This window comes from Rhizoctonia solani, chromosome 13, assembly GCF_016906535.1.
Source record: "Rhizoctonia solani chromosome 13, complete sequence".
NCBI lineage: Eukaryota > Fungi > Basidiomycota > Agaricomycetes > Cantharellales > Ceratobasidiaceae > Rhizoctonia > Rhizoctonia solani.
In genome coordinates, this window is record NC_057382.1 from 850,371 (window position 1) to 877,325 (window position 26,955).

At 42.2% G+C, this 26,955-nt stretch overlaps 6 protein-coding genes across 6 annotated transcripts; 4 read left to right on the plus strand and 2 right to left on the minus strand.

Moving 5' to 3' along the window:
• Positions 1-118: 118 nt before the first annotated feature.
• RhiXN_07115 (Retrotransposable element Tf2 protein) lies at positions 119-2,089 on the plus strand (the record flags this gene model as incomplete). The annotated part of the gene is made up of 1 exon (XM_043326931.1): positions 119-2,089. The coding sequence occupies one exon, from the start codon at positions 119-121 to the stop codon at positions 2,087-2,089; it is 1,971 nt and encodes a 656-aa protein (XP_043185403.1).
• Positions 2,090-2,503: 414 nt separating this feature from the next.
• Positions 2,504-2,806, plus strand: RhiXN_07116 (Retrotransposable element Tf2 protein; the record flags this gene model as incomplete). Its single annotated transcript, XM_043326932.1, has 1 exon — positions 2,504-2,806. One exon carries the CDS (start codon positions 2,504-2,506, stop codon positions 2,804-2,806), a length of 303 nt encoding a protein of 100 aa, XP_043185404.1.
• A 3,960-nt stretch (positions 2,807-6,766) lies between these two features.
• RhiXN_07117 (Retrotransposable element Tf2 protein) lies at positions 6,767-8,695 on the plus strand (the record flags this gene model as incomplete). The annotated part of the gene is made up of 4 exons (XM_043326933.1): positions 6,767-6,889; positions 7,070-7,227; positions 7,288-8,161; positions 8,210-8,695. The coding sequence occupies 4 exons, from the start codon at positions 6,767-6,769 to the stop codon at positions 8,693-8,695; spliced, it is 1,641 nt and encodes a 546-aa protein (XP_043185405.1).
• Positions 8,696-12,746: 4,051 nt separating this feature from the next.
• RhiXN_07118 (Transposase) lies at positions 12,747-13,301 on the minus strand (the record flags this gene model as incomplete). The annotated part of the gene is made up of 1 exon (XM_043326934.1): positions 12,747-13,301. The coding sequence occupies one exon, from the start codon at positions 13,299-13,301 to the stop codon at positions 12,747-12,749; it is 555 nt and encodes a 184-aa protein (XP_043185406.1).
• Positions 13,302-21,008: 7,707 nt separating this feature from the next.
• RhiXN_07119 (Transposable element Tcb2 transposase) lies at positions 21,009-21,339 on the plus strand (the record flags this gene model as incomplete). Its single annotated transcript, XM_043326935.1, has 2 exons — positions 21,009-21,149; positions 21,187-21,339. The coding sequence occupies 2 exons, from the start codon at positions 21,009-21,011 to the stop codon at positions 21,337-21,339; spliced, it is 294 nt and encodes a 97-aa protein (XP_043185407.1).
• A 3,234-nt stretch (positions 21,340-24,573) lies between these two features.
• RhiXN_07120 (uncharacterized protein) lies at positions 24,574-26,397 on the minus strand (the record flags this gene model as incomplete). Its single annotated transcript, XM_043326936.1, has 8 exons — positions 24,574-24,978; positions 25,031-25,183; positions 25,234-25,598; positions 25,655-25,907; positions 25,941-25,970; positions 26,027-26,179; positions 26,241-26,260; positions 26,316-26,397. 8 exons carry the CDS (start codon positions 26,395-26,397, stop codon positions 24,574-24,576), a joined length of 1,461 nt encoding a protein of 486 aa, XP_043185408.1.
• Between the last annotated feature and the right edge of the window lie 558 nt (positions 26,398-26,955).

The following is a 26,955-nucleotide window of genomic DNA, read 5'->3' on the forward strand; positions in this document are numbered from 1 at the left end:
TGATGCAAAACCTTGACATGGCCCCATATATAGTCTAGGCCCAAGGGAAGATGCTGAACTCAAGGAAAACATCAAAAAACAACTCAAGACTGGTCTGATTTGTCCATCTAAATCTCCTATGGCATCCCCCATATTATTTGTCAAAAAGAAAAATGGGAAACTACATATGTGTGTGGATTATTGGCGTCTGAATAGTATGATCAAAAAGAACGTCTACCCCCTGCCATTACCACAAAACCTCATTGAGAAACTACAAGGTGCTAAGATCTTCAGCAAATTTGATCTTAAAGCAGGTTACAACTTAGTCCAAATCAAAGAAGGCAACAAATGGAAAACAGCCTTCAAGACAAAATACGGGCTATTTGAGTACTTGGTTATGCCTTTTGGCTTGACAAACGCGCCGGCAGCTTTTCAAGATATGATGAATGAGATATTCAGAGACCTTTTGGATGTGTACGTCATCATATATCTGGACAATATCGTAGTCTTCTCCCTGAACAAAAAAGATCACAAAGCTCATGTGCGGGAGGTACTCAAGAGGCTACAGGACAATGACCTCTTTTGCAATATCAAAAAATGCCACTTCCATGTCAAAAAGATTGATTACCTAGGGTTCATCATATCTGAATTTGGCATAGAGGTCAACCAATCTAAAGTCACTGATGCAATGAATTGGTCTGTTCCAAAGAATGTCAAAAACATCCAAGAATTCCTAGGATTTGTAAATTTTTACAGGCAATTTATTCCTAATTTTGGCAATATGGCACAACCCTTGTACAATCTGCTCAAAAAAGATAGCCTTTGGAAATGGGAGTCAGCGGAACAACAGTCTTTTGAAGGCCTAAAGAGATGTCTTACATCAGCACCATTACTGTTACAGCCAGACACAACAAAACAATTCTATGTAGAATGCAATGCATCAGACTACACCACTGGAGCTATATTATCCCAGTGCAACTCTGAAGGAAAATTGGCCCCAGTAGCCTACCTATCCAAGTCCTTGTCCCCAGCTGAGAAAAATTACAACATCTTTGACAAGGAACTGTTAGCAGTCATTAGGGCATTCAAAGAATGGTGTCATTTGCTGGAAGGATCTGAATTGCCAGTCCAAGTTCTAACAGATCATAAGAACTTGGAGTATTTTTCCACATCTCAATCCCTGAATAAACGTCAAATCAGATGGGCCAACTTCTTAGTTGACTACAATTTCCAAATTATCTACAGACCTGGAGCACAAAATAAGAAGGCAGATATCCTCTCACAACGCTATGATTTAGTACCCCTTGAAGGGGGGGTAGAGAACCAGGTTCTCCTGAAACCGGAACTTTTTATTTCATCTATTACCCCAGATCAGGAAATCAATGACCTAATTGGTGAGGCAATTTACAAGGATAACCGGCTTAAGGAAATTTTGGATAAACTTCAGAACAAGGAAAAGGTCACAGATTGGGAACTGAAGGAAGGTTTACTATGGTTTCAAAAGAAGATATTCATACCAAAAAATGAAACCATTAGGAACCTCATTCTAGAATCTAGGCATGACATGTTAGCCGCAGGACATCCAGGACAAGCTAGAACATTGGAACTGGTTTCTAGAAATTACTATTGGCCTTCCCTAAAAAGGTTTGTCAATTCCTATGTCAGCCATTGTGAAACCTGTATCCAAGCAAAACCAACAAACCAAGTACCTGTAGGCCTGTTAAAACCATTGCAAATTCCGGAACGTCCATGGGAAGACATTGCCTATGACATGATTGTGGGACTACCAGTTTCAGAAGGATTCAATGCCATCCTCACCATTATTGATCAATTTTCAAAAATGGTATATTTCATCCCCACACAGTCCACTTCATCTGCCATCAACATTGCAAATTTATTTGTTACATATGTATGGAAACTCCATGGCCTGCCCAGAAGCACCATATTGGACAGAGGGCCTACTTTCAATGCCAAGTTTATTTGCCATCTGTATAAAAGACTAGATATCAAACCAGTGTACTCTACAGCCTACCATCCCCAAACGGATGGACAAACAGAACAAATAAAACAGGAAGCCAAAATCTTCATCCACATGTTTGGGAATCATTGACAATCTGATTGGGTATCACTACTACCCCTAGCTGAGTTTGCCCTCAATAATCTAAAACAATCTTCTACAGGCAAATCTCCATTTCAGATATGTTATGGCTTAAATCCCCAATTCTCTGTGGGTCAAAAATTGGATGAATTGGTACCCAATGCAGACAAACACGCAGAGTTCCTAGAAAAAGGCTATGACAAAGTCAAAGCAGCACTGTCCTTGTCACAAGAAAGGATGAAACACTTCTATGATCAACACCACAGGGAAGAAGAGGAAATTCAAGTAGGGGACAAGGTTTGGTTGAGTCATCAAAATATATCTACCAATAGACCATCAATCAAGCTTAGCCATAAAAAGTTAGGCCCCTACCTTGTAATTGAAAAAATTGGATTGCACACATACAAACTACAACTACCCCATACTATGCGCATACATCCAGTTTTCCATATAAACCTCTTAACAAAGTTCCACTCTGATCCCCATGGACAAGATCCTCCCCAACCTGCACCTATTGTCACAGAAGAAGGTGAGGAGGAATATGAAGTAGAAAAAATCCTGGATAGCAAATGGAAAGAATACAGAAAGGCAAGAAAGTTATGGTACCTGGTTAAATGGAAAGGATATGACAAAGGAAGCAATTCATGGGAGCCGGTTGATAATGTGGCCAATGCCAAAGAAGCAAAAGAAGATTTCCACAAGGAGCACCCTGAGGCAGTAGGAGCTTGAAGAGGGGGTAATGTCATGACCTTCATTGGCATGACATGATTTTTTTACTATTTTCTAGCTTTTTTCTGAGACAGTTTCCTTTTGTTGTACACCACAGTAATGTGGGTACTTGCTAGTGGGGCAGGCGCTTAAGGCCGTACTACTACAGACAAGGCTAATCTACTAACTACCTAAGGCTATACTACTGCTGCTGTAAGGTGGACTTCTACTGGGTTCTGATAACAAAAGGGGCTTAGCCCGGGAGGTGTGGTGAGCGCAGATGAGGGGGTTAACTTCTGAACTACTGGGGGCCGGCTACTTAGCTGGCTGGGGGTCCTCCTCAATGGTATGAGACAAGGTAAAATTGACTTGGTGTTTCCAAGCAATTTTCCTGCTGTATATATAGACAAGGAGCACTATCTACATGGTCTGTGCGCATGAGAAAGAGAAGTACATAATGCAAATAAGAAGAGTGCTGCAGGCTGTGCAGAAGCGTGGATTTCTCCTAAGCGCCCTTGGCACAGCATCTTGGCGTGGCATCTTGGCATAGTAAGCGCTGGGATCATGTGACTAGCAAACACAAGATAATTGGATCGGAAAAAATAGTAAAAATATCAGAAAAATTGTGCAAGTCTAATGGTATACGTTAGAGGGTTGTAACACCTTTTTTGGTATATATTTATGACTCATCAAGATCACGTGACATATTTGATATATGATGTGAAATTGTAAATGACTTGTTGTTTAGTACTGTTGTTTTTGATGTGCCTTTCTTCATGTATTTAAACCAGGTCAAGTTGCTGCTAAACAGCAAGACTTGACCTCTTTGTCAATTCATCCTAAGCTTACCCTTACCCCTTGCCCAGGCCCCTAGTTGGCCATAAGTGCACTTAACTAAAAACCCATAACCCAGGCCTTGTTGCCCTCTACCTCTACCATACCCCTTGGGCCTTTGTTGCCCCTCTTTGCCTCATAGTCCATTGGTGATAGGGCCACAGACTTTAAGCCCCCTTTTATCACAGGTCTGAGCTTAGTTGTGACAAAAACAGCATATATGCAAAAGGCATTGCATATTGAGGGTATTCCTGAGGTTTATAGGTTTTGCAAAGGTTGCAATTGGATAGAGGGACCTTGAAAACCCTAGTTTGCATCTTTATCTCATTTATTTGCTGTAAGATTACTAGTGTAATTAATCAAATAAGTACAGATCATTGAAGAAATGTCATATCCATATCAGGTTGTTACACTGAGCAGCAAAATTATTGCAGGTCAGGAGAGGTCAAAGGTTTATCTCCATTGCTGAGCATCCAATCAGTGAATCCCATCCAAATCATACTGACACATGTGGCCATTGTAACACTATGTTTTAGCACAAAATCTTACAAATCCATCAAGAACTAAGCTCACAACCCCACTTTTGCTATGATGCAACCTGCAAAATGTTTGCTGATTGTGTTGAGCATGTTAACAATCTGCACATAACCAATTATGCAGTTCAGTACAAGTTCTGGTTTTTTGCACACACATTCTCAGTAATATGGGCCATTGCTGGACAGAGTATCAGCTTGTTTCACCCATTAGGGACTGTGTAACAGAACTGTCTTCTCAGGGCCAGTAAAAGAAACTCAAAATTGCAGTTACATTAAACTCAAGGCACTGTATGGGCTGGAATTGCTATAGGGTATCTCAGGTGACTGCTGGTACCTAGTGAGACTGTCTCCAAGACCATCCCATAGCTGGAACTGGCAATATGAGGGATTGCAGTGGGTTAGGCTGTATGAGCTGAAAATTAAAACACCACTCATGAGCTGGAATCTATACCAAATGACATAGAACTTCTAGCAGTAGTAGATACAGGTCAAAGGTATGCCAAGATCAGTTATCTATGGCAACAGTGATGTGTTCACAAAGATAGCATGCAGTATATGCAGACATTGCAGCCAATGGGTTGGGTCTCAAATTGAACATGTGCTAACTCTGTGATTGTCAATTAGGGAAACAGCCAATTTTCCATCATAAGGTGTGTCTTAGAGACACCTTCTACTGTATGAGCTTCAACCTTTTCCAATTCACAATCACAGAGTTAGAACATGTTCAATTTGAGACCCCACCCATTGGCTGCAATCTCTGTGTATACTGCATGCTATCTTTGTGTACACATCACTGCTGCCCTAGAAAACTGATCTCAGCATACCCCTGATCTATGTCTACTACTGCTAGAAGTTCTATGTCATCAGGCTTGGATTCCAGCTTATGAGTGGCATTTCAATTCTCAGCTCATACAGCCTAACCCACTGCAATCTCTTATATTGCCAGTCCCAGGTATGGGAAGGTCATGGAAGCTATTTCACTGGGTACCAGCAGTCATCTGAAATACCCCAAAGCATTTCTAGCCCACACAGTGCGTTGAGTGCAATGCAACTGCAATTTTGAGTCTCTTTTACTGGCCCTGAGAAGACAGTTCTGTTACACAGTCCCTAATGGGTGAAACAAGCTAATACTCTGTCCAGCAATGGCCCATATAACTGGGAATGTGTGTGCAAAAAACCAGAACTTGTATTGAACTGCATAATTGGTTATGTGCAGATTTTTAAGATGCTCAACACAATTGGCAAAAGTTTTGCAGGTTGCATTACAGCAAAAGTGGGATTGTGAGCTCAGTTCTTGATGGATTTGTAAGATTTTGTGCTAAAACATAGTGTTACAATGGCCACATGTGTCAGTGTAATTTGGATGGGATTCACTGATTGGGTGCTCAGCAATGGAGGTAAACTTTTGACCTCTCCTGGCCTGCAATACTTTTGCTGCTCAGTGTATTTACAGTGAGTCAATCACTAAAGTAAATGCACAGATAAGCTGTTACAGGCTTGTGTGTATATGTCAATATATAAGAGTAAAAGTAGGATGCATTAGAAGCATCTTCACAGGGTCCTTTTATACCCTGAGAAGGTGCACAAACAAGTATATACATGATTGATACCAAGAGGGGGTACAGGAGGTACAGGAGGTACATGTGGCAACTGAAACACTTGAGGGAGCCAATACTTTGGTACATAGTAAACAGGCAACAGTTCCTAATATTTGCCCCAAGGCAGTATTTACTTGTGTGGGTCCTTGGATGTCCCAAGACTAAGTGTTTCATCCTTGGAGTAAACAGTCCCAAAGGTAGGATACTGCTGCATTGGGTATTTACAGTAAATGAGGCATAACTCTGCCAAATGTTGTCCGTTTTGGGAGTTTGACCCAGCTTTCTGGAGCACACAAGCAGGCGCACCTAAGCGCAAGCAATGCGGCAGTGTGAGATGCCCGGGTGATGGAGTAAAGGCGCATTTAGTGCATTGGTGCTTAAATGCTGATTAAGCGCCAGAGCACTTGCCTATGTGACAGGGGGGACCCTTAATATTTCTGTGTGTAGCCACAAGATAGAGTCTTCAATCATAGATACTACAAACAGGAGAAATATTACTTGTTACTGTTTATGTACTCAGCTGAATTTATATATATTTAAATGAGTGAGAAAACAGCATATATGCAAAGGATATTGCATATTGAGGGTATTCCTGAGACTTATAGGTTTTGCAAGGGTTGCAATTGGATAGAGGGACTTTGAAAACCTTAGTTTGCATTTTATCTTATTTCATTTACTGTAGTATTACTTGTGTAATTAATAAAATAAGTACAGATTATGGGAGAGATGTCCTATCCATAACATTTGTGAACTACCTCTGCTGCTTCATTCCAAACTTCAGCTCAGTGGCACACCCACTTCACAACCTGACCAGGAAAGAAACACCCAGGTTATGGGAGAGACCAGAGGAGGAAGCATTCCAGGAACTGAAGAAGTTGGTCACAAGAAGCCTGGTACTCATCCATTCCAACCCAGATCTGCCTTACTAACTGGAAATGGATGCTTCTGGAGTTGCTATGGGCACTATCTTCAGCCAACAAGGGGGAGACAACCAATGACATCTCATTGTCTATATGTCAAAATTGTTCTCAGGAGCTGAAGCAAACTATGACACCCACAATAAAGAGCTTCTGGCAATCATCAAGGCATTGGAGGAGTGGTGTATCTTCCTAAAAGCAACAGATGAGCCTATCCAGGTATTTACAGATCACAGGAACCTGGAATACTGGATGCAGGCTTGAACCTTCAATTGGAGACACACCTGTTGGTGAATTTTCCTGAGCAACTTCAATTTTGAGATCCACAACTGCCCAGGGAAACAATTGGGAAAGCCATATTCACTATCCAAGAGATCAGACTATGCTGATGCTGCACAGGAACCAGAAATCATATTGCCACCTGAGATCTTTGCCAATATGGGTACATCAGAGGAAGAACTGGCAGTCACTGAGGAAATCCAAGTGACCCTTAGGGAAGACCCATCACTAGAACCTATTGTTTGGTTCCTCACAGAAGATGCAGATAATGCCCCCCTGTCAATAAGAAGGGCCTACAGAGATTACAATTGGGAAGAGGATTTGTTATAGTACCACAGGAAAACAGTAGTCCCTGCCTCAGAGACCCTGAAGGAACACCTCCTGAGGGAATTCCATGACTCCCCCCTTGTAGGTCACCTGGGCCAGCAAAGAACCCTGGAACTATTAAGCCATAACTACTGGTGGCCTGGGATGAAATCATCAGCCAAGGAGTGGTTGGAATGCTGCCCAACCTGCCAGGCAAATCAAAAGGCCTACTCTGGAACCATATCCCTAAAACCCCTAGAAGTACCTCCATATCTGTTCCACACAATATCCTACAACTTTATAACAGGCTTCCCCAAATCACAAGGATTCAATGCAATACTTGTGGTGATTGACTCCTTTTCCAAAATGGGACACTTCATCCCAACTCCCAAGAAGGTCACAGTGAAAGGATTAGCAGAAATCTTTGTCAACAATATCTGGAAGGTTCACAGATTGCCAATTAAAACAGTATCAGATATAGGGATGACCTTCACTGGAAAATTCCTCAAGGCCCTATACAAATGGTTGGGAAGCAAACCAAGGTTCTCCTCAGCTTATCACCCCAAATCAGATGGTCAGACCAAACAGGTAAATCAATTCATAGAGTTCTACCTTAGGTCCTATGTAATGGCAGATCACAGCAATTGGGCAAAATGGCTCCCCTTGTCAGAATTTGCTTACAACAATTCCAAACACTCTGCCACAGAAAAAACTCCCTTCAAGCTAGTCTTTGGCAGAACACCAGCCATGAACCCCTCAAACATTCCTGTAAGCATCCCAGAAGCAGACAACATAGCAAATTGCCTGTTGCAAGAACAGAAGGAGGCCAAAGCAGCCCTTGGGCTATCTAAGGAAAAAATGGCAGGGAACAAAGGAACCATTCTGGGATACTCAATAGGCAAAAAAGTCTGGCTGGACAGAAAAAACATCTAACTCCAATCCAACTCAAACAAGCTAGATCCTAAGTGCCTGGGCCCTTTTGAAATCTCAGAAAAGATCTCAAGCCACACTTATCATCTGAAACTCCCAGAAACCCTTAAGATCCACAATGTTTTCTATGTGAGATTATTGTCTAAATCTCACAAATCTCCAAGCCAACCTTTCCCAGATCAACCCCCTCCTGAAACAATAGAAGGGGAAGAAGAATTTGAGGTCAAGCAAATCATTGATTCAAAAAGACAGAAGGGAAAATGGTTTTACCTGATCAAATGGAAGGGATACAGACTGGAAGGCAACTCATGGGAACCAGAGGAACTACTGGAACATAGCCAGGACAAGATCAAGCAGTTCAACCAAGCTAGACTCAAAAGGCTTGTGACTCCCCCAAGAGCCTTTAAAGGGGGGGGCAATGTTACACCCCTGATAATTTTACCACTGGGATTGCCTCTTCTTTCTGATATTTTTAGTATTTTTTACAGACTCTTTATCCTTGTTTTTTGAATCACATGACCTTGGTGCTTACTATGCCATGATGCCGTGCTGAGATGCCATGCCAAGGGTGCTTATTGCAAATCCACACTTCTGCACAGCCTGCAGCACACTTCTCCTACTTCTTTCTCACATGCACAGACCACCCTGTAGACAATTCTTTTGTTATATATACAGCAGGGAAATTGCTTGGAGACCCCAAGTTAATTTTACCTTGTCTCTCACACCAGACAGGTTACCAGTAGCCAGCTAAGTAGCTGGGTCCTTCAGAAGTACCTAACTCACACTGCACCAGTAGTACACTGCACCATACCAGCCTAAGGCCCCTCACCATCACCAGTAGCTAGTTAGTCAATGCCTTACATGTCTTAGATACAGTAGTATAGCCTTAGTTAGACAATTGCCTTGTTTAGTACAGCCTTAAGCACCTGCCACTAGCATGTGACCAACATTACAGTTGGGTCATGACAGCATATCACCAAGATCTTGCAATACAAGTGTATGTACTTGCTGCTTGTCCACATCACTGCACCTCTCTTGCAACTGGGTTTCTTCTTGAGCTCAAGAGGTGCATTGGCACAGCCCTTGCCTTCCTGCAAGGGTCTGGGGTGTGATAACACATTCTCAGCAGGGATGTTGAAGCAGTGAGTGGGGAGGAGGTTTATGGAGGTGGGAGAGTGCAGAGGATTGAGGATTGGGGGGGCTACTTTTTGTTTGCACTGCCCCTATCCCCTGTCTCAAATATGGCATTTCTCCATTAATCTGTACTTATTTCATTATTTACACAAGTAATACTACAGTAAATAAAGTGAGATAAAGATGCAAACTAAGGTTTTCAAGGTCCCTCTTTCCAATTGCAGCTTTTACAAAACCTATAAGCCTCAGGAATACCCTCAATATGCAATATCTTCTGCACATGTACTGTTTTCTCACTCATTTTAATGTACATAAATTCAGCTGAGTAGATAAACAGTAGCTAGCAATATTTTCTTTGTTTGAGGTATTTATTATATAACATTCTATCTTGTGGCTACACACAGAAATATTCAGGGTCCCCCCTGTTGCATAGGCAAGTGTTGTGGAGCTTAATCAGTGCTTAAGGACTGATGCACTAATTGCACCTTTCTCCATCACCCAGGCATCCCACACTGCCAAATCGCTTGCGCCTAGGTGCGCCTGTTTGTGCGCTCCAACACGACAGCTCAAACACTCAGAACGCATAACATTTGGCAGAGTTATGCCCTATTTACTGTAAGTACCCAATTCCAAAGTATTATACCTTTCGGACTGTTTACTCCAAGGATGAAACACTTAGCCTTGGGACATCCAAGGACCCACATAGGTAAATACTGCCTTGGGGCAAACATTGCCCTGGTGTTGTACACCAACTGTAAGGTTGGGTACTTGCTAGTGGCAGGTGCTTATGGCCATACTAAACACTGACAATCAGCTATCTAGGCTAACTACTGCTATACTAAGTTGCTTAAGGCAACAACTAAATGGATGTCTTCCTGTCAGCACTAGATCTCACTGAAGCTAAGCTATCCTGCTCTTTTGTGGGCTAAAGATTGGCTGATAGCCCCACAGTCCCATGACCATTGGCTTCCCTTTTGGGTACTGTGGTGCTTTCCAAATGCAGACAGTAGTATTGCCAACTCCAATCAATCTTTGCAACCAGCTGTTTGTTTTCTGTCCCTTGTCCACCAGCAGGGGTAAATGCTGGCAAATACCCCCAGACAAAGTAACATTGGCACTGTGCTTGACAATGCCTGACTGCAGCAATTGCAGTGTTGAGGGGTGTTTTGAGGCAAAGTTGGAGCCACTGGAGTCAGCAGTGGAGCTGTTTGACAAGTGGCTGTGCTACTTCTGGGGGGGAACTTGGTATTTAATTTTACCAGCAATGACATCCCAATCAGGATTCTGCTAGCTGCATGTCAACCAGCACCACCAAGCCAGGCTGACCATTAGCAGTTTAGAACTGCTTAGAGTTAGCTATAGGACTGCTTTAGGCCTTATGGGAAGACATCCACTATCTACCATTGCTGGTGAGGGGCCTTAAGCTGGTGAGGAGTGGGGGTACTACTGGAGTGTGGTGAGTGAAGTTGTTATGGATATGACGTTTCTTCAATAATCTGTACTTATTTTATTAATTACACAAGTAATACTACAGTAAATGAAATAAGATAAAAATGCGAACTGAGGTTTTCAAGGTCCCTCTATCCAATCGCAACCTTTGCAAAACCTATGAACCTCAGGAATACCCTTAATATGCAATATCTTTAGCATATATGCTGTTTTCTCACTCATCTAAATATATAAATTCAGCTGAGTACATAAACAGTAACAAGTAATATTTCTCCTGTTTGTTATACTTATGATTGAAGATTCTATCTTGTGGCTACACACAGAAATATTAAGGGTCCCCCCTGTCACATAGGCAAGTGCTCTGGCGCTTAATCAGCATTTAAGCACCAACACACTAAATGCGCCTTTTCTCCATTACCTGGGCATCCCACACTGCCAAATTGCTGTTTGTGCGCTCCAGAATGCTGGGTCAAACTCCCAAAACAGACAACATTTGGCAGAGTTATGCCTCATTTATTGTAAGTACCCAATGCAGCAGTATCCTACCTTTGGGACTGTTTACTCCAAGGATGAAACACTTAGTCTTGGGACATCCAAGGACCCACACAAGTAAATACTGCCTTGGGGCAAATATTAGGAACTGTTGCCTGTTTACTATGTACCAAAGTATTGGCTCCCTCAAGTGTTTCAGTTGCCACATGTACCTCCTGTACCTCCTGTACCCCCTCTTGGTATCAATCATGTATATACTTGTTTGTGCACCTTCTCAGGGTATAAAAGGACCCTGTGAAGATGCTTCTAATGCATCCTACTTTTACTCTTATATATTGACATATACACACAAGCCCGTAACAGCTTATCTGTGCATTTACTTTAGTGATTGACTCACTGTAAATAGCATAGGAGGTTATTTGGCACACTAAGACCATAGGCCAGTCCCAACAGACACAGGGTAACCTATTAGTGTACTTACTGCAACCCTGTGCCCCTTGACTGTCACAGTAGTTGAGTTCAACATTGAGTATAGTGCAACAATACTGTAAGGATTGTTGTGATTGAGTGATAGTGTTTCAATCCACCATACCCCCTATATTGTAGATAGCTTTATCTACAAGATCTCATAAATCCTAGATATATTTTAGGTAAACCCCATAAGTCTTAAGTCTTACTTAAGCATCTATATGTCCTATACTTATTAGGCAAATCCTATAAATCCTGTACATTAGTCAGGTAACCCACTTACCTAAGGTACTATCCCAGAGACCTTAAGTATACAGTGCTGTTCAAAACTGTTCACAGAATTGGGGCTTTTGTACTGTATCAGTTGTTACTCAATCAATTGTCACATGATGAGTTTGAAATTCATCTGGCAAATCTGGTAGCATCTTCTCTGTCTAACACAATTTATCTTATTCAGTTTGAATGAGATTTGATGAAGATACATTCAAAACAAAGGAACACTCTCTGTGAACAGTTTGAACAATGGACTACAGGATATACAAGTCAAGCAAATATCAATACTTGGTTGGGCCACCTTTGGCTTTGATCCAAGCCTGAATCCTCCTAGCCATACTCTCTATCAAATCCTGGCACTTCTGGGCACTAACTTTGTCCCAAATCTCCTGCACCCTCTCCAATAATTCCAACATCCCACTTGCAGGGGTTTCATAGCTACAAAGCTCCCTCTTGATTTGATCCCAAAGTTTTCAACTGGATTGAGGTCTGAGGAGTTAGCAGGCTACTCAAAGACCTCTAAGCCACTCTCTTGGAACCAGTCTTGTACAATATGGGCCTTGTGGGAGCTTGCATTGTCTTGCATAAATATGACCTTCTCCATGTCCAACCCATAGTACTCCAGAGTTTGCTTGAATTCATCTTCTAAGATCTCCACATAGAGTTCCTTGGTGAGAGACCCATCTATCCTGCACATGAAACCAGGGCCTTCCCACCCCATGCATGCCCAAATCATGATATGGCCTCATCCATGCTTGTGGGTTTTGATGATCTGGTGGGGCTGAGGTGCCTGGCCAACCCTTTTATAGGCATAGCAGTGCCCATCTGACCCAAATCTGTTGATCTTGGTCTTATCTGACCATTGAACCCTCTTCCAGTCATCCATTGTCCAGTGCTGGTGTGCCATAGCAAATTCATAATGTGCCTTGATATGTTCCTTTGTCATAGCTGGCTTTTTGGGCTTGACAAAAAGCACCACACCAGCTTTCTGCACTGCCCAATGCACAGTAAGGCTTGAGACAGCAACCTCATTTGTGCTAGAGAGCTCTTGAGCAACTAGGCATGGGGTTGTGGGGGCAGGGCCAGTCAACAAGTGGGTGGCATGGCAAATATTGGTTGGTGAGAGCTTAGAAGGGTGGCCACCAGAGTGCTTGGGGAGCTCAGGACAGTGCATTGCCCTTGTCCTGCTAATTATTCCAGGACTGACACCAGTTTGAGAGTGAACTTCTGAGAAGTGAAGGCCTTTTTTGAGCTTATCAACAACATTCTGGACATCAGAGGGAGGCAAACCTTTAGGCATGGTAGGCAGAGGACAGCAGAGGGTTGAGGCAGACTCAGAGCAATTGGGAGGGGTTAAATAACCTGCCAGTAGAGTATGACATCATTGAATGACATCATATGACATCATGGTTGATGTCACCATGAAATCATTGGGGGGCTAGACCCCATTGTTCAAAACTGTTCACAGACATACCCTGATGATTTTGTTTGTTACTCAGTCAATTCTCAACCAAATCAGACCAAAAGACATACACCACATAGGGAAGGTGATAGTGCTTGTCTGAGTAAAACTTCAAATTGGTCCGCCCACTAGTGGTGAAATAATGGCTTGTTCATGAAGAAAACAGCATCTCTGTGAACAGTTTTGAACAGCACTGTACATACACTGAGCAGCAAAGGTATTGCAGGTCAGGAGAGGTCCAAAGTTTACCTCCATTGCTGAGCAGCCAATTGATGAATCCCATCCAAATTATACTGACACATGTGGCTATTGTGACACTATGTTTTAGCACAAAATCTCACAAATCTATCAAGAACTAAGCTCACAGCCCCACTTTTGCTGTAATGCAACCTGCAAAACTTTTGCCAATTGTGTTGAGCATCTTACAGATCTGCACATAACTGATTATGCAGTTCAGTATAAGTTCTGGTTTTTTGCACACACATTCTCAGTAATATGGGCCATTGCTGGACAGAGTATCAGCTTGTTTCACCCATTAGGGACTGTGTAACAGAACTGTCTTCTCAGGGCCAGTAAAAGAAACTCAAAATTGCAGTTACATTAAACTCAAGGCACTGTATGGGCTGGAATTGCTATAGGGTATCTCAGGTGACTGCTTGTACCTAGTGAGACTGTCTCCAAGACCATCCCATAGTTGGAACTGGCAATATGAGTGATTGCAGTGGGTTAGGCTGTATGAGCTGAAAATTGAAATGCCACCCATAAGCTGGAATCCAAGCCAAATGACATAGAACTTCTAGCAGTAGTAGACATAGATCAAGGGGATGCTGAGATCAGTTATCTATGGCAGCAGTGATGTGTACACAAAGATAGCATGCAGTATACACAGAGATTACAGTGAATGGGTGGGGTCTCAAATTGAACATGCTCTAACTCTGTGATTGTGAATTGGAAAAGGTTGAAACTCATACAGTAGAAGGTGTCTCTAAGACACACCTTATGATGGAGAACTGGCTGTTTCCTGATTGACAATCACAGAGTTAGAGCATGTTCAATTTGAGACCCCACCCATTCACTGTAATCTCTGTGTATACTGCATGCTATCTTTGTGTACACATCACTGCTGCCATAGATAACTGATCTCAGCATCCCCTTGATCTATGTCTACTACTGCTAGAAGTTCTATGTCATTTGGCTTGGATTCCAGCTTATGGGTGGCATTTCAATTTTCAGCTCATACAGCCTAACCCACTGCAATCACTCATATTGCCAGTTCCAGCTATGGGATGGTCTTGGAGACAGTCTCACTAGGTACAAGCAGTCACCTGAGATACCCTATAGCAATTCCAGCCCATACAGTGCCTTGAGTTTAATGTAACTGCAATTTTGAGTTTCTTTTACTGGCCCTGAGAAGACAGTTCTGTTACACAGTCCCTAATGGGTGAAACAAGCTGATACTCTGTCCAGCAATGGCCCATATTACTGAGAATGTGTGTGCAAAAAACCAGAACTTATACTGAACTGCATAATCAGTTATGTGCAGATCTGTAAGATGCTCAACACAATTGGCAAAAGTTTTGCAGGTTGCATTGCAGCAAAAGTGGGGCTGTGAGCTTAGTTCTTGATAGATTTGTGAGATTTTGTGCTAAAACATAGTGTCACAATGGCCACATGTGTCAGTATAATTTGGATGGGATTCATCAATTGGCTGCTCAGCAATGGAGGTAAACTTTGGACCTCTCCTGACCTGCAATACTTTTGCTGCTCAGTGTACCCTTAGTCACTTAGGCTTAAGTAACATTAGTCTAAGGTACTATACATAACCAACCACCTGCACTTGATAGTTGCTAGACTATTTGTTAGGAGTTGTTATTCCTGATAACCTAGCCTATATTGTGCATATATTCTGTGCATATATTCTGATTCCTAATATTAGTTAGCTATTCCCATATACATTTTGTATATAGTAATTCTTTCTTACTCCTGTACTTACACAACTCTCAACAGAAGTACTTCTGAGGGTCTGTTATAGATAGGGAAAAAAGGTAATAAAACTAAATACTCTAAAGAGGAAAGAAAGTAACCAAAAGAAGAGAAAAGTCAAATAAGGTAACAATCTAACTATAAAAGGTAAAAGCTTAGAAGGAAGAGTAAGACAAGAAGTCTATGCTAGTGTAATCAGAGTATATTAAAGTAACTAGTTATCTTGCTATAAGAGTAGAGTAGTTAGTATCAGGGTGATCCCTACCAATAACTAGTAATGTGTGTATTACTGTTCAGCAGGCAATGCAAGGTACAGACAGAGTAGTACAAAACCTAAATGTCAGTCTCTGGAACTCAGTGCAATTTAATTGAGAATTATGGAAATTTATTTCCCTGTCTCCAACAGCTGACAAGGAGGTAAAGGTGTTGTGGAAGCACCAAATACTTTAGCAGACTGCCAGAGAGTCTTAGCAGGGTTGTACTTGAGCTGATTCTAGGTTCCCTGTATAGGTTGGGGCCATCCTAGAGGCTATATGTGCCAAACTTAAGAGCCTTTAGGCTAATTTACTATGTATGATACTTAAAGAGATCAATAGAAGAAGTTCTTAAGATTCACACTAGGCTGAGAGAGGATGGTAAAATGTGATGCATTCAAAAGGCCAGTTCAAGGGGTTATTTATACCCTTAGAGGCCTGTGATTACTATATACAGTAGGGTAAGGTACATGACAAGATGAAAAGAGATGAAAAGTTAAGTGAGAGCCTATCTCACAAAGCTATGCCTTATAAGAGTTAGCCTCCAGTTCTAAAAATATCCTTCCCCTCACTAAGACACTCTAGGAAAAGGCTGAAACAAGCTGTGCTCTTAGTGAGGCCCAGACCTTCCTCTTGACTACTTGGGTTAGCAGCTTCTGGAAAGCAGAGTGCTTACTTAAGAACAGTCTTTCAGTTAGACTCAAGCTATTAAGCTTTTCATTCAAGGGACTGTTTCTCCCTTAATACCTTGAGTATTTACACAATTAAAAATAATAGAAATAACAGAAAGATTCCAGGAATATTTCTATCTGCTTTACATGTGTCTGTCTACACTAATTCCAAGGCTACATCATGTTTGCTTTGCCATTCTTTACTACTTTATCCTGTTCCATAACAGGGTCCAGCTACTTAGCTGGCTACTGGGACCTGTCTGTGGTGAAAGACAAGATAAAATTGACTTGGGGTCTCCAAGCAATTTTTCCTCCATATATATAACAAAGGTGCTATCTACAAGTGGTCTGTGCATGTGTGAAAAAGAAGACTACATGTGAAAAGAGAAGCATGCTGCAGGCTGCACAGAAGCATGGATTTGCAATAAGTGCCCTTGGGGCAGCATCTCAGCACAGCATCTTGGCATAATAAGCACCAAGATCACATGATTGAAAAAGAAAGATTAAGAGTCCATAAAACATACTAAAAATAATAGAAAAAATAGGAGATTCTAGTGGTATAAACTGTAAGGGTGTAACACTTGGGGCAAATATCAGGGACTGTTGTTATTTACTATGTACCAAAGTATTAACTCCCTCAAGTGTTTCAGTTGCCACCTGTAACCCCTGTACCCCCTCTTGATATCAATCATGTATATACTTGTTTGTGTGCCTTCTCAGGGTATAAAAGATCCTTTTCAAGACACTTCTGATGTATCCCACTTTTATCCTACTTTACTCTTATATATTGACATATACACACAAGCCTTTAACAGCTTATCTGCAAATTTACTTTAGTGATTGACTCACTGTAAATAGCATAGAGGTTATTCAGCGCTGTTGTAACCGCACTGTAAGGTGGGTTACACACTGGTGGGCAGGCACTTAAGGCCATACTAAACAGTGCAAATTGCTATCTAAGGCTATACTACAGTGGCACAAGTCACCTCTTTTTGGGTGGACCCTGGCTCAGGGCAAGCTGACCAAGCAAGGCTGGCAGGGCAGGAATTTGACCATTTGATGCGCCTTGACAAGAAGAACCAGAATCTGTAATAAAAAATTTTTCAGTCCTCAGGATCCTTGTTCCAACTTTGGTTTTGGTCACTTGTACATACCTAGTCCCCTTCCAATGCCATTTTTTGTTGATTGTCTTTCTCAATGCATTTGAAAAAGCAAAGCAAAGCAGCAAAGGATTGCAAGTGGCTGAAAAGACAATGCATAGACCCATGTAATACTGCAAGCAATGGTAGCCAATATGCTCCCTCAAGCAGAGAGAGCACCAACAACAGCAGCAATGCTGCTGTCATAACCCATATCTGGAAAGGTTATTACCATATATATCCACTGTCAAAGATATATAGTATATGTGATGCACAGTGATATATGAATAATATATGTTGCTGGGGGATGTTGCACTCCCCTGCCCCCCTAGCCATGGGCCAATGTTATAGGAGCCTGCAGGCAAGGTCTGAATAATATATTATAGAAGAGATTATGTCATCCCCCCCCACCTCAAATCCATAGTAGTTTAGTAAAGTATTTGATAAAGGACTGGAGGGGGGAGGTCATGTGACCCTGGTGGACTGTCAGTCTCTGTTACAACCTCCTTACTTATACCATTGGATTTGCCTGATTTTTCTAATATTTTTACTATTTTTTACAAACTTGTTATTTTTACTTTTTCAATCACGTGATCTTGGTGCTTACTATGCCAAAATGCCCCGCCAAGATGCCGTGCCAAGGGTGCTTAGAAGAAATCCACGCTTCTGCACAGCCCGCAGCACGCTTCTTATTTCCTTTATGTACTTCCTTTCTCATGCACACAGACCATGTAGATAGTGCGCCTTTGTCTATATATACAGCAGGAAAATTGCTTGGGAACACCAAGTTGATTTTACCTTGTCTCTTACTCATTAGAGAAGGTAGCCAGCCAGCTAAGTAGCCAGCCCTCAGTAGTAACAGATACACTCACCCCTTACCTTACCTACCACACCTCCAGGCCTCCGGCCCCTTTGCATTGACAGTAGATAGTTGGTCATTGCCTTAAGCAACTTACTTAGTTAGTAGATAGCCTTAGTTAGTTAGATTCCATAAGCCAGTGTAGTAGTACAGCCACAAGTGCCTGCCCACTAGCGTGTACCCAACCTTACAGTTGGCATTCAACAGTCTCTAAGTCATGAGCCCTTAGAGTAATGACAGCTCTGACTGCATATATGTGAGTATATGCGGCCTTCTAAAGACTGTGGAATATCCTATTAGTAGGTGGCTTGGTCAGGAGACATGCCAGCAAAGGCATGGGTCATGACACTGTGCATGTGTAAAATAGAAGCCACATGTGAAAAGGGAAGCATACTGTGGACTGCACAGAAGCATGGATTTCTCCTAAGCACCCTTGGCACAGCATCTCAGTATGGCATCTTGGCATGTGTAAGCACCAAGATCACATGATTGAAAAACAAAAGATATAAGGTCCATAAAAGTAGTAAAAATATTAGAAAAATAGTGCAGTTTTGGTGTTATAATTTGTAGGGGTAACACTTAGGCTTAAGTAACATTAGTCTGAGGTACTATACATAACCAACCACCTGCACTTCATAGTTGCTTGACTATTTGTTAGGAGTTGTTTATTCCTGATAAACCTAGCATATATTGTGCATATATTCTGTGCATATATTCTGATACTTGATACTAGCTCTTGGTTACTTTCCTATACATTCTGTATATAGTAATCTTTTCTTAATCCTGTACTTACACAACTCTTAACAGCCCCCTTGCCCATGACTACATCTTTGGTTGCCCTGGCCTACCCCATTGACCTGGTGTCATAAACAGAGGTAAATAGAACTAGCCAGAATTTGTTATGTATCACATGGTATTTCATTCACAGCTCACCATCCACAATAATCTGCATATATCTGACTTTCTGATTTAATGGCCATTTGTCTCCTATTTTCCATTATTCCTGCCATTACTCTATGTAATGCTCATATTGACTGTGTGTGTTACATATTGTTCAATAGAGCTCCTTTTGCTTGTTCTAACTCTGCCTGCCACATGCTCATACAATAAGATCTCATAGAGATATTAGCTTCACAAGATTCTGTCTATGTGGCTCAAGTACCTTACTAGTCATTATATTTATATCTTTACATCTAGCTCATCACATGACTAGCTCTAACTTGGGAAATGAACCTTATTCCTAGCTTAGCTGAGTCATACCTCTCATGAGATTACTAAGGTTCTCCTTATCTAGTAATTTCTAGTGGCACTGCAAATCCTGCTTATGAGTCATTCTGCTTGCCACCAGAATGACTCACACTAATGACTCACTCTAAGTGCTCATTGGCTGCCAAGCATTTCTTGATAGACTGAGTCATGTATTTAGATGTTTCTATTTTTAACTAATTGCAGTTCAACCCAAGAGCAGTCACATTCCATCCTAGTCATATCTGTGCCTTCCCACCCACCAATCAAAGTCTTAGGAAGCACAGTGCTAAGCAAGTTATACTCATACTCTGACTAGGTGAATGACTCAGTAACCTTGCCACTCTAGGGTATAAAAGGGACTCTTGCATACCCTTGGAGGGCACCACCCACTTTACTCCACCTCACTGTTACTGTTGACTGTCACTCTTGGGTTTGGGCTTGCCCCCCTCAACTGTGTGATATATTGTGCCTCAAGATTTCAAATAACTTAAACTTGTATAAGTGGATCTCCCAAGTACCCATAGTGTGGAAAGGTTGTAGACCTGATACAGAGTTCTTAGGTTAAGTGAACAGAAGGCAATCATCCTTCAAGAAGGATATATACTAAGTAACCAGTTAGTTCCTGCAACTAGGAGTGAAACTTACATAACTATCTCTGCCAAAGGGAACCTGAGCCAGTACTCTTGCTCTTACAGAAATACTTACTAAGACACTTTACACTGTGAAAGGATATATCTGTAGTTGATTGTATTTAAGATAGCTAGACCCAGAGAACCCTAAAGAAGCTACTTCTTTACTTAGCTTGGAAATTGGGAATCTTGCAACACAGACTCTGCTCAGCACCAGAGTCTCAACCTCTTTTCCCCCAATTTACAACAGAATTGAACTAGCTTGACTACTAAGCCATAGAGCCCTATTATTCCTCTGCTGACAACACATGATTACACCTGCAACCCCCCAAATTTGGGCTTGGGCCAGCATGCAACCACTTGTACTGGTCATGTGACTGTGTCCAGGACATATTCAGACCTTGCCTGCAGGCTCCCTTAACATTGGCCTGTGGCTAGGGGGCAGGGGGAGTGCAACATCCCCCAGCAACTTATATTATTAATATATCACTGTGCATCATACATACTATATATATCTTTGACAGTGGATATATATGGTAATAACCCCTCCAGATATGGGTTATGACAATACAGGAGCAACTTCTATTTGCTCAGGCTCACAAGGATTGGACTGTAGCAGACTGGCAGCATGTTCCATGGTCTGACAAGACCAAAATCAACTGCTTGTGGTTGGACAGCGTTCATTGGGCCTGGGCTTGGCCAGGGGAGGGGATTAGTGACTGGCTGACAATCCCAACTGCCAACCATGGCAGAGGATCACTCATGTTTTGGGGATGTATGGGGTGGCTAGGGACTGGGCATGGTACCAAGATAGAAGCATTGTTGACCAAGGAAGTTTATGTAGAGATTTTGGAGGACAAATTCCTGCAGAGCCTGGAGCATTTAGGGATGGAACAGGACAAGGTGATATATATGCATGATAATGCAAGTGCCCACAAAGCAAAAAATTGTTGTGAAATGGCTTGAAGATCATGGAATTGAGTGTCTTGAGTGGCCAGCAAATTCTCCCAACCAAAACCCCATTGAGAATCTATGGGTGGAGCTCAAGAGGCACCTTGGCAAGTATGAGGAGCTGCCCAATGGGATGCTATAGTTATGGGATTGAGTTCAGGCTGTCTGGAACAAATTTGGACAAGATTATTGTCAGGGCCTCATTGAAAGCATGCCAGAACATATGGCTATGGTTTTGGAGAAAAAAGGCAAACCAATTCCTTATTGAATGTCTCTGTCCTATGAAGTATGATACCATGCCTCATAACCTCTTACATGTACATTTGATATTGTTTCATCCACATCTCCTCACTTTGTAGACTGGATATGCTGTAACCTAACTTATTATGCAGCTATGATGCTTTGCTTTCTAAAAGTATTTTTCATATTATTTTATGCCGCTTGGCTCCCAAGTTACATGCGTCATAAGTCAAAATTTCACAACACACAAGAGGTTTTGAGGGGAACTGTATATTGAACAATTGGGAAGGTTTGGAGGTAGAGCCACTTGATTTGTAGTTGCTTTTGACACATCCATTATGTTGCTTATGACCTAGTGACCTAATGATGTTTGTTAGTTAATGGCCAATCTGATTATTCTGTGTCTCCCTGTGCACCATCTGCCCACCACAGATTACAGGTTTTGCCACAACCTGACCTGATTACATGAGCCACAGGTATCTTAGTCAGCTTTGTTTATGCCCTGTGGGAAACAACCCTATGCAAACCCAATGCAACCTGTTCTCTTCCCTGGCCAGGTCCCACACATATCTTACCAGTAGTCAACCACTACTGATATTGTCCACCCCAGCTGCCAACTTCTCCCATGACTTCTCCCACATTATTAGTTAAAGTAATATTGCTACCAATGCTGTTACAGATTTACATTATCTTATAGTAGTGTTGTGTCTGAGGCCAAGCATGGGCAATTTGCACTTGGCTTGCCTTGCAGAATAAAGTTCACAAGCTGGGATCAGGTGGGGTTGATTCAGGGCAACCATATGATTGAGGGTCTGGCTTGGTCTTTTGCCTACCTGATGTATACCATAGATAGACAGTATTGGCATGAGCAAACACTTGCCAACAGGTGTAGTTGTATGGAGTTTGTTTGAGTGCAGATATAGCTAAGGAAAGGAATAAATGTGCCATTTTTTTTTTGCTGTCTCCAAGGATTGAGTTTGGGGAACAGTTGGTGTTGTTGAATTAAATATACTATTAGTACTTAATCATCTTTTTTGTCTTAGATGCTGCAAATTCAACAAGATTGGCCCCACTGCCTGTTGCATGTTCAACATTATTGGCTTGTTGAGCTGGCCAGGCCCAGAGCTCTGGATATCTGCAAGTTGTTACTGCAGGCATAAATCTGCACCATGCATCCAATGCATCCAGCCCAGGCCTGCAGCCTCTGTCCTTGTAAGTACAGTTCAATAGTGTCATGCCCTAGAGGCGTGACCACCTTAGAATCCACTAAGTCGAAGAAATAGTGAATATATGCGCTATTTTCATGAAGATTTATGGATATATGCATCTTTATGCTATTTAGGCGCTGAGCGCTTATTATGTAATCTCATCACATGATCTTTAGTCATGTGATCTTGTTTTCTTATCTCTGGTCATGTGACCTTATCTTTGTTGTTATGTTTGTACATGTAATTACTCTTCCCCTTCTCTGTTGAATATATAAGGAGGGTTCTGAGAGCCTTAAGCCTCAGAACTTGACCTCTTATCCCTCCAACACTACCTACCCTTGGCATACAATCAGGTGCACCTTGAGTGTAATAGTCCCTGCCTTGGTTTTAGCCCTGCTATCTTAATAGCATAGTGCACTTTACTTATTAAGGTCTTGTCCTACCCCTTATCTGGCAATTGCCTTGAGCATTGTTAGATCCCACTCACTGATAAGTCCTATATTAGGCAATAGCTTGTTGGGCTTACCTTCTGGTAGTTGTTGGCTCTGACAATAGGACTAATTTCAATGTATATATGCCTGAAACCCAGCAGAACTTCTAGTACATCAGAGACGGTCAGCTGGGACAATGGGCCAAGCCCCTTCAAGGTTGAAAAGTGCAACCAACAAATTGTGCAGGAAGAGTACCAGCGCTACCTTGACAAGCCCTTTGTTGGCCAAGAGACAATGGGTAGCTTGGACCTGGTAGAGTACTGGATCATAAGTACTAGACTCTTCAAATCATTGCTGTAGTGCTTATTATTTATTGGCAGAATCATCAGTATACATACCCAATACTGTACCAGATTGCAATGAACGTCCTCCCTGCGCAAGCCTTGTCTGTATTGTCTGAACAAGTATTCTTGTTGAGCAAGTTGACCGTAACTGCTCAGAGAACTCACCTCTCTGCTTCAAACATCAAATATATGCAAGTTTTGAAGCACATGTTGCGTTGGCGCTGCAGAGACCGTCTGGATGGTGTTACAGAGACTGGGATTGAGATTGAGCCCAATGGTCTCAATTTTGTCTCTCATCTGTTTGAGAGCGTGACTTGCAAGGATGAAGAATAGTCAGAAGTTATTGATGCCATGTACATACTAACTTAAACCTCATTATCATTTCATGTACCGTACATGCACCGTACTGAACCAGGCTGAATATATGTATAACCCAACGGAATGTGTCATGACCCACTCCATTCTTTCCATGAGTCCTGACCTTGTCAAGCCTCCAACACACTCATGTTGCACACCAACATGACCGCAAGCACGCATATACTCGCACATATGCACTCAGAACCTCCAGGTTCCCACATATAAGAGACTTATGGTCGACATGGCTGGACTTAGTGATATTCTCTAAGTCCAGGTCACATGACCTCCCCCCCTCCAGTCCTTTATCAAATACTATACTAAACTACTACGGATTTGAGGTGGGGGGGGATGACATAATCTCTTCTATAATAATATATTATTCAGACCTTGCCCGCGGGCTCCCTTAACATTGGCCCGCGGCTAGGGGGGCAGGGGGAGTGCAACGTCCCCCAGCAACTTATATTATTAATATATCACTGTGCATCATATATACTATATATATCTTTGACAGTGGATATATATGGTAATAACCCCTCCAGATATGGGTTATGACAGAATGGACCCATCACACAAGCCAGGGCACAAATCACTTAATCATCACACCAAGTAACCACAAGCCTGCTTACTCTAGCTAGGGTGCGGCTAGGTTTGCTTACTAATGTTACTGACAGCGCCACAGTTAGTGCTAGTGTTTACGTAATAATACTAACCAAGTCAGTAACTGGGGGGAGCCTGGCTTGCGTAATCTAAGGCGCATACAATCTGTTTATAAAAATAATACATGTAAATACATAGTTTAGTCCCAATTTATATCTCTTGCCCTCCAAATTGCACGCTGCGGGCCTTTGGATTCCTTGCTAACACCTTCCAAGCCTTTTGTACCGTGCGGCAAGTGAGACTCAGAATCAGCGGCGTGCATTGATGAGTTGTAGCTAGAAAAAAGGGCAAGTAGCTCTTGCAAAGTCAGATTGATAATATCCTCAAATCTTGTGTCTTCTTTGTTATTGCTGGTATCAGCAATGGGGGCCGCAGCTCTGCTGCAATCAAGCCATTCATCTCCACACTTGTCCTCAAGTGCGGGTGCGATTTTGCTAGCATCTTTGTCAGCCTGACAATTGGGCTGGAAGTTGCTAGGAAGATCAGAAAATCGAAAAAGGACAGGAAGCTTCTTCTCCTGTCTCTTTGAAAACAAACCATTCACCTGTAGGATGTGTATGTTAGTGTAAGGAAAAAAAGAGAACAGGAAAACCCACCAGAGACTCCCATTGCATGAACTGAATCTGTTTGATCATGCTGTTTGCATCCAGGCGTGTTTGCAGTTTAGAATAAAGATAGGTCAATCTAGACCCAGCGCATTTGTTGCACATTGAGTTTGGTAAGATGGAAAAAAGCTTCTCTGCCAAATGCTAGAGAAATGTCAGATAATACATGGATTGGGGTACATAGCAAGACGTACTGCAAGTATAAACATATGTTCAAACTGCTTTTGTGAGCGCCAGTATTGGAGAGCGGATTGATTGGGCATAAGATATTGTGAAAGAAATTGTTGATCAGCCCAGTAATAGCAATCAAGTTGTTCACGCAGTTGTTCCTTTGCAACTAGCGCGTCTTGGCTATACGCATGAAGTGGGTGATGGGGGATGTCCTTGGCAGCCTCCAGTTCCGCTTTTAGCATAGCAAATAACTGCTTTTGAACACAATTGAGGATGTACTTGTTTAGTTGCTGTGGATTAGAGGTTTGAGGACAATCAACCGGAGGCAGAACAGTGGCCTGACGGGAGCAGGCGTTTGAGGAAGCATAAATAGCAACATCATGATAACCTACCACAAAAATTAGCTGGATAATAACACATGTATATTGCGTATATGATGCTTACGTGGGTCTAAGAAGAACGCCGTCACATACCCATCAGTTGGTGCGTCATTGATTGCCTTGTTGAAACGCTTCAATGCAATGCAGTGGAGACGGCCCCAATCCTGCGGCAGAAGAAGACAGTTTTGGGACTTAAAGTGATGATCCAATGCTGCAAGCGCTCCCAGCCAAAAGAAGTAAACGTCTGATAGGCTACTACGGGTTGATTCAAGGCATAGTAGGGCACAAGCAAAGGGCTCTAGGATATTGACAAGTTCCTTCAGATCTTGTCAGAACTTGAGTGCCGTGACAGTTGTCTCGTCAAGTGCTTCAGCAACAATCTAAAGGTCAAATACGGTTGAGCTGTAAGAATGATTGTGAATAAATATATACGTACACTAGGTAGTGGTGTCCCCTTAGTGTCAATCTCTTTAGTTTGGTATATCCTGTAGAGTGCAGGGAGGTTGTCAAGTACAGATGTTGCAGCATAGTATATTGTTGCAAATTGCGTATTCCCAATGCTTTGAAGACTTTGTAGAACTCCTTCAAGCTTACAAGCATTATTCAGTCAACCAGTGGCATAGTTTGACATTTTAAAATGAGTGAGCAACTTTTGTAGTTGCTTGAGTGACTATAAAGTGAAAAAAATAAGAATGATGGAACAAAATGATCATTGAGACACTCACCTCCTGCCAGATAGGGTCTCAACAGATGTCCTGGATGCACAAGTTGAACTTGTGAATTGGGTCGGCCAGGTTGAGGATCCATAAGTACTTTCCCAAAGCTTCTTGTCGCGCCTTCTTGGTTGTTGCAGTATTGTCCAATACAATGGAGGCAATCCAATGCGGCCCAATTTCTTTAATTACCTGCATAAATGCGCAGTCAGCAAAGAAGAAAATCAAAATAAATTATTGCAACTTGCCTGGTCCAAGAAATCAATGATGTAGCTTGCGTTATGCAACCCATAGAAGATGTCTGCACGGTATAAGAAAGTACGCCAATCAGGGGTGCAGACATGGATTGTGTAAACTGGCTGGTGCTGTTGTACGCCAACTGTAAGGTTGGGTACTTGCTAGTGGGCGGGCGCTTACGGCCATACTACTACTGACAAAGCTTATCTAACTATTGAACTAGGCTATACTACTGCCACGTAAGGTGGACTTCTACTAACTACTGGTGACAATGGGGGCCTTAGGCCTGGGAGTTGTGGTGAGCGCAAGTAAGGGGTTAACTTCTGTACTACTGGGGGCCGGCTACTTAGCTGGCTGAAGGTCCTCCTCAATGGTATGAGACAAGGTAAAATCAACTTGGGGTCTCCAAGCAATT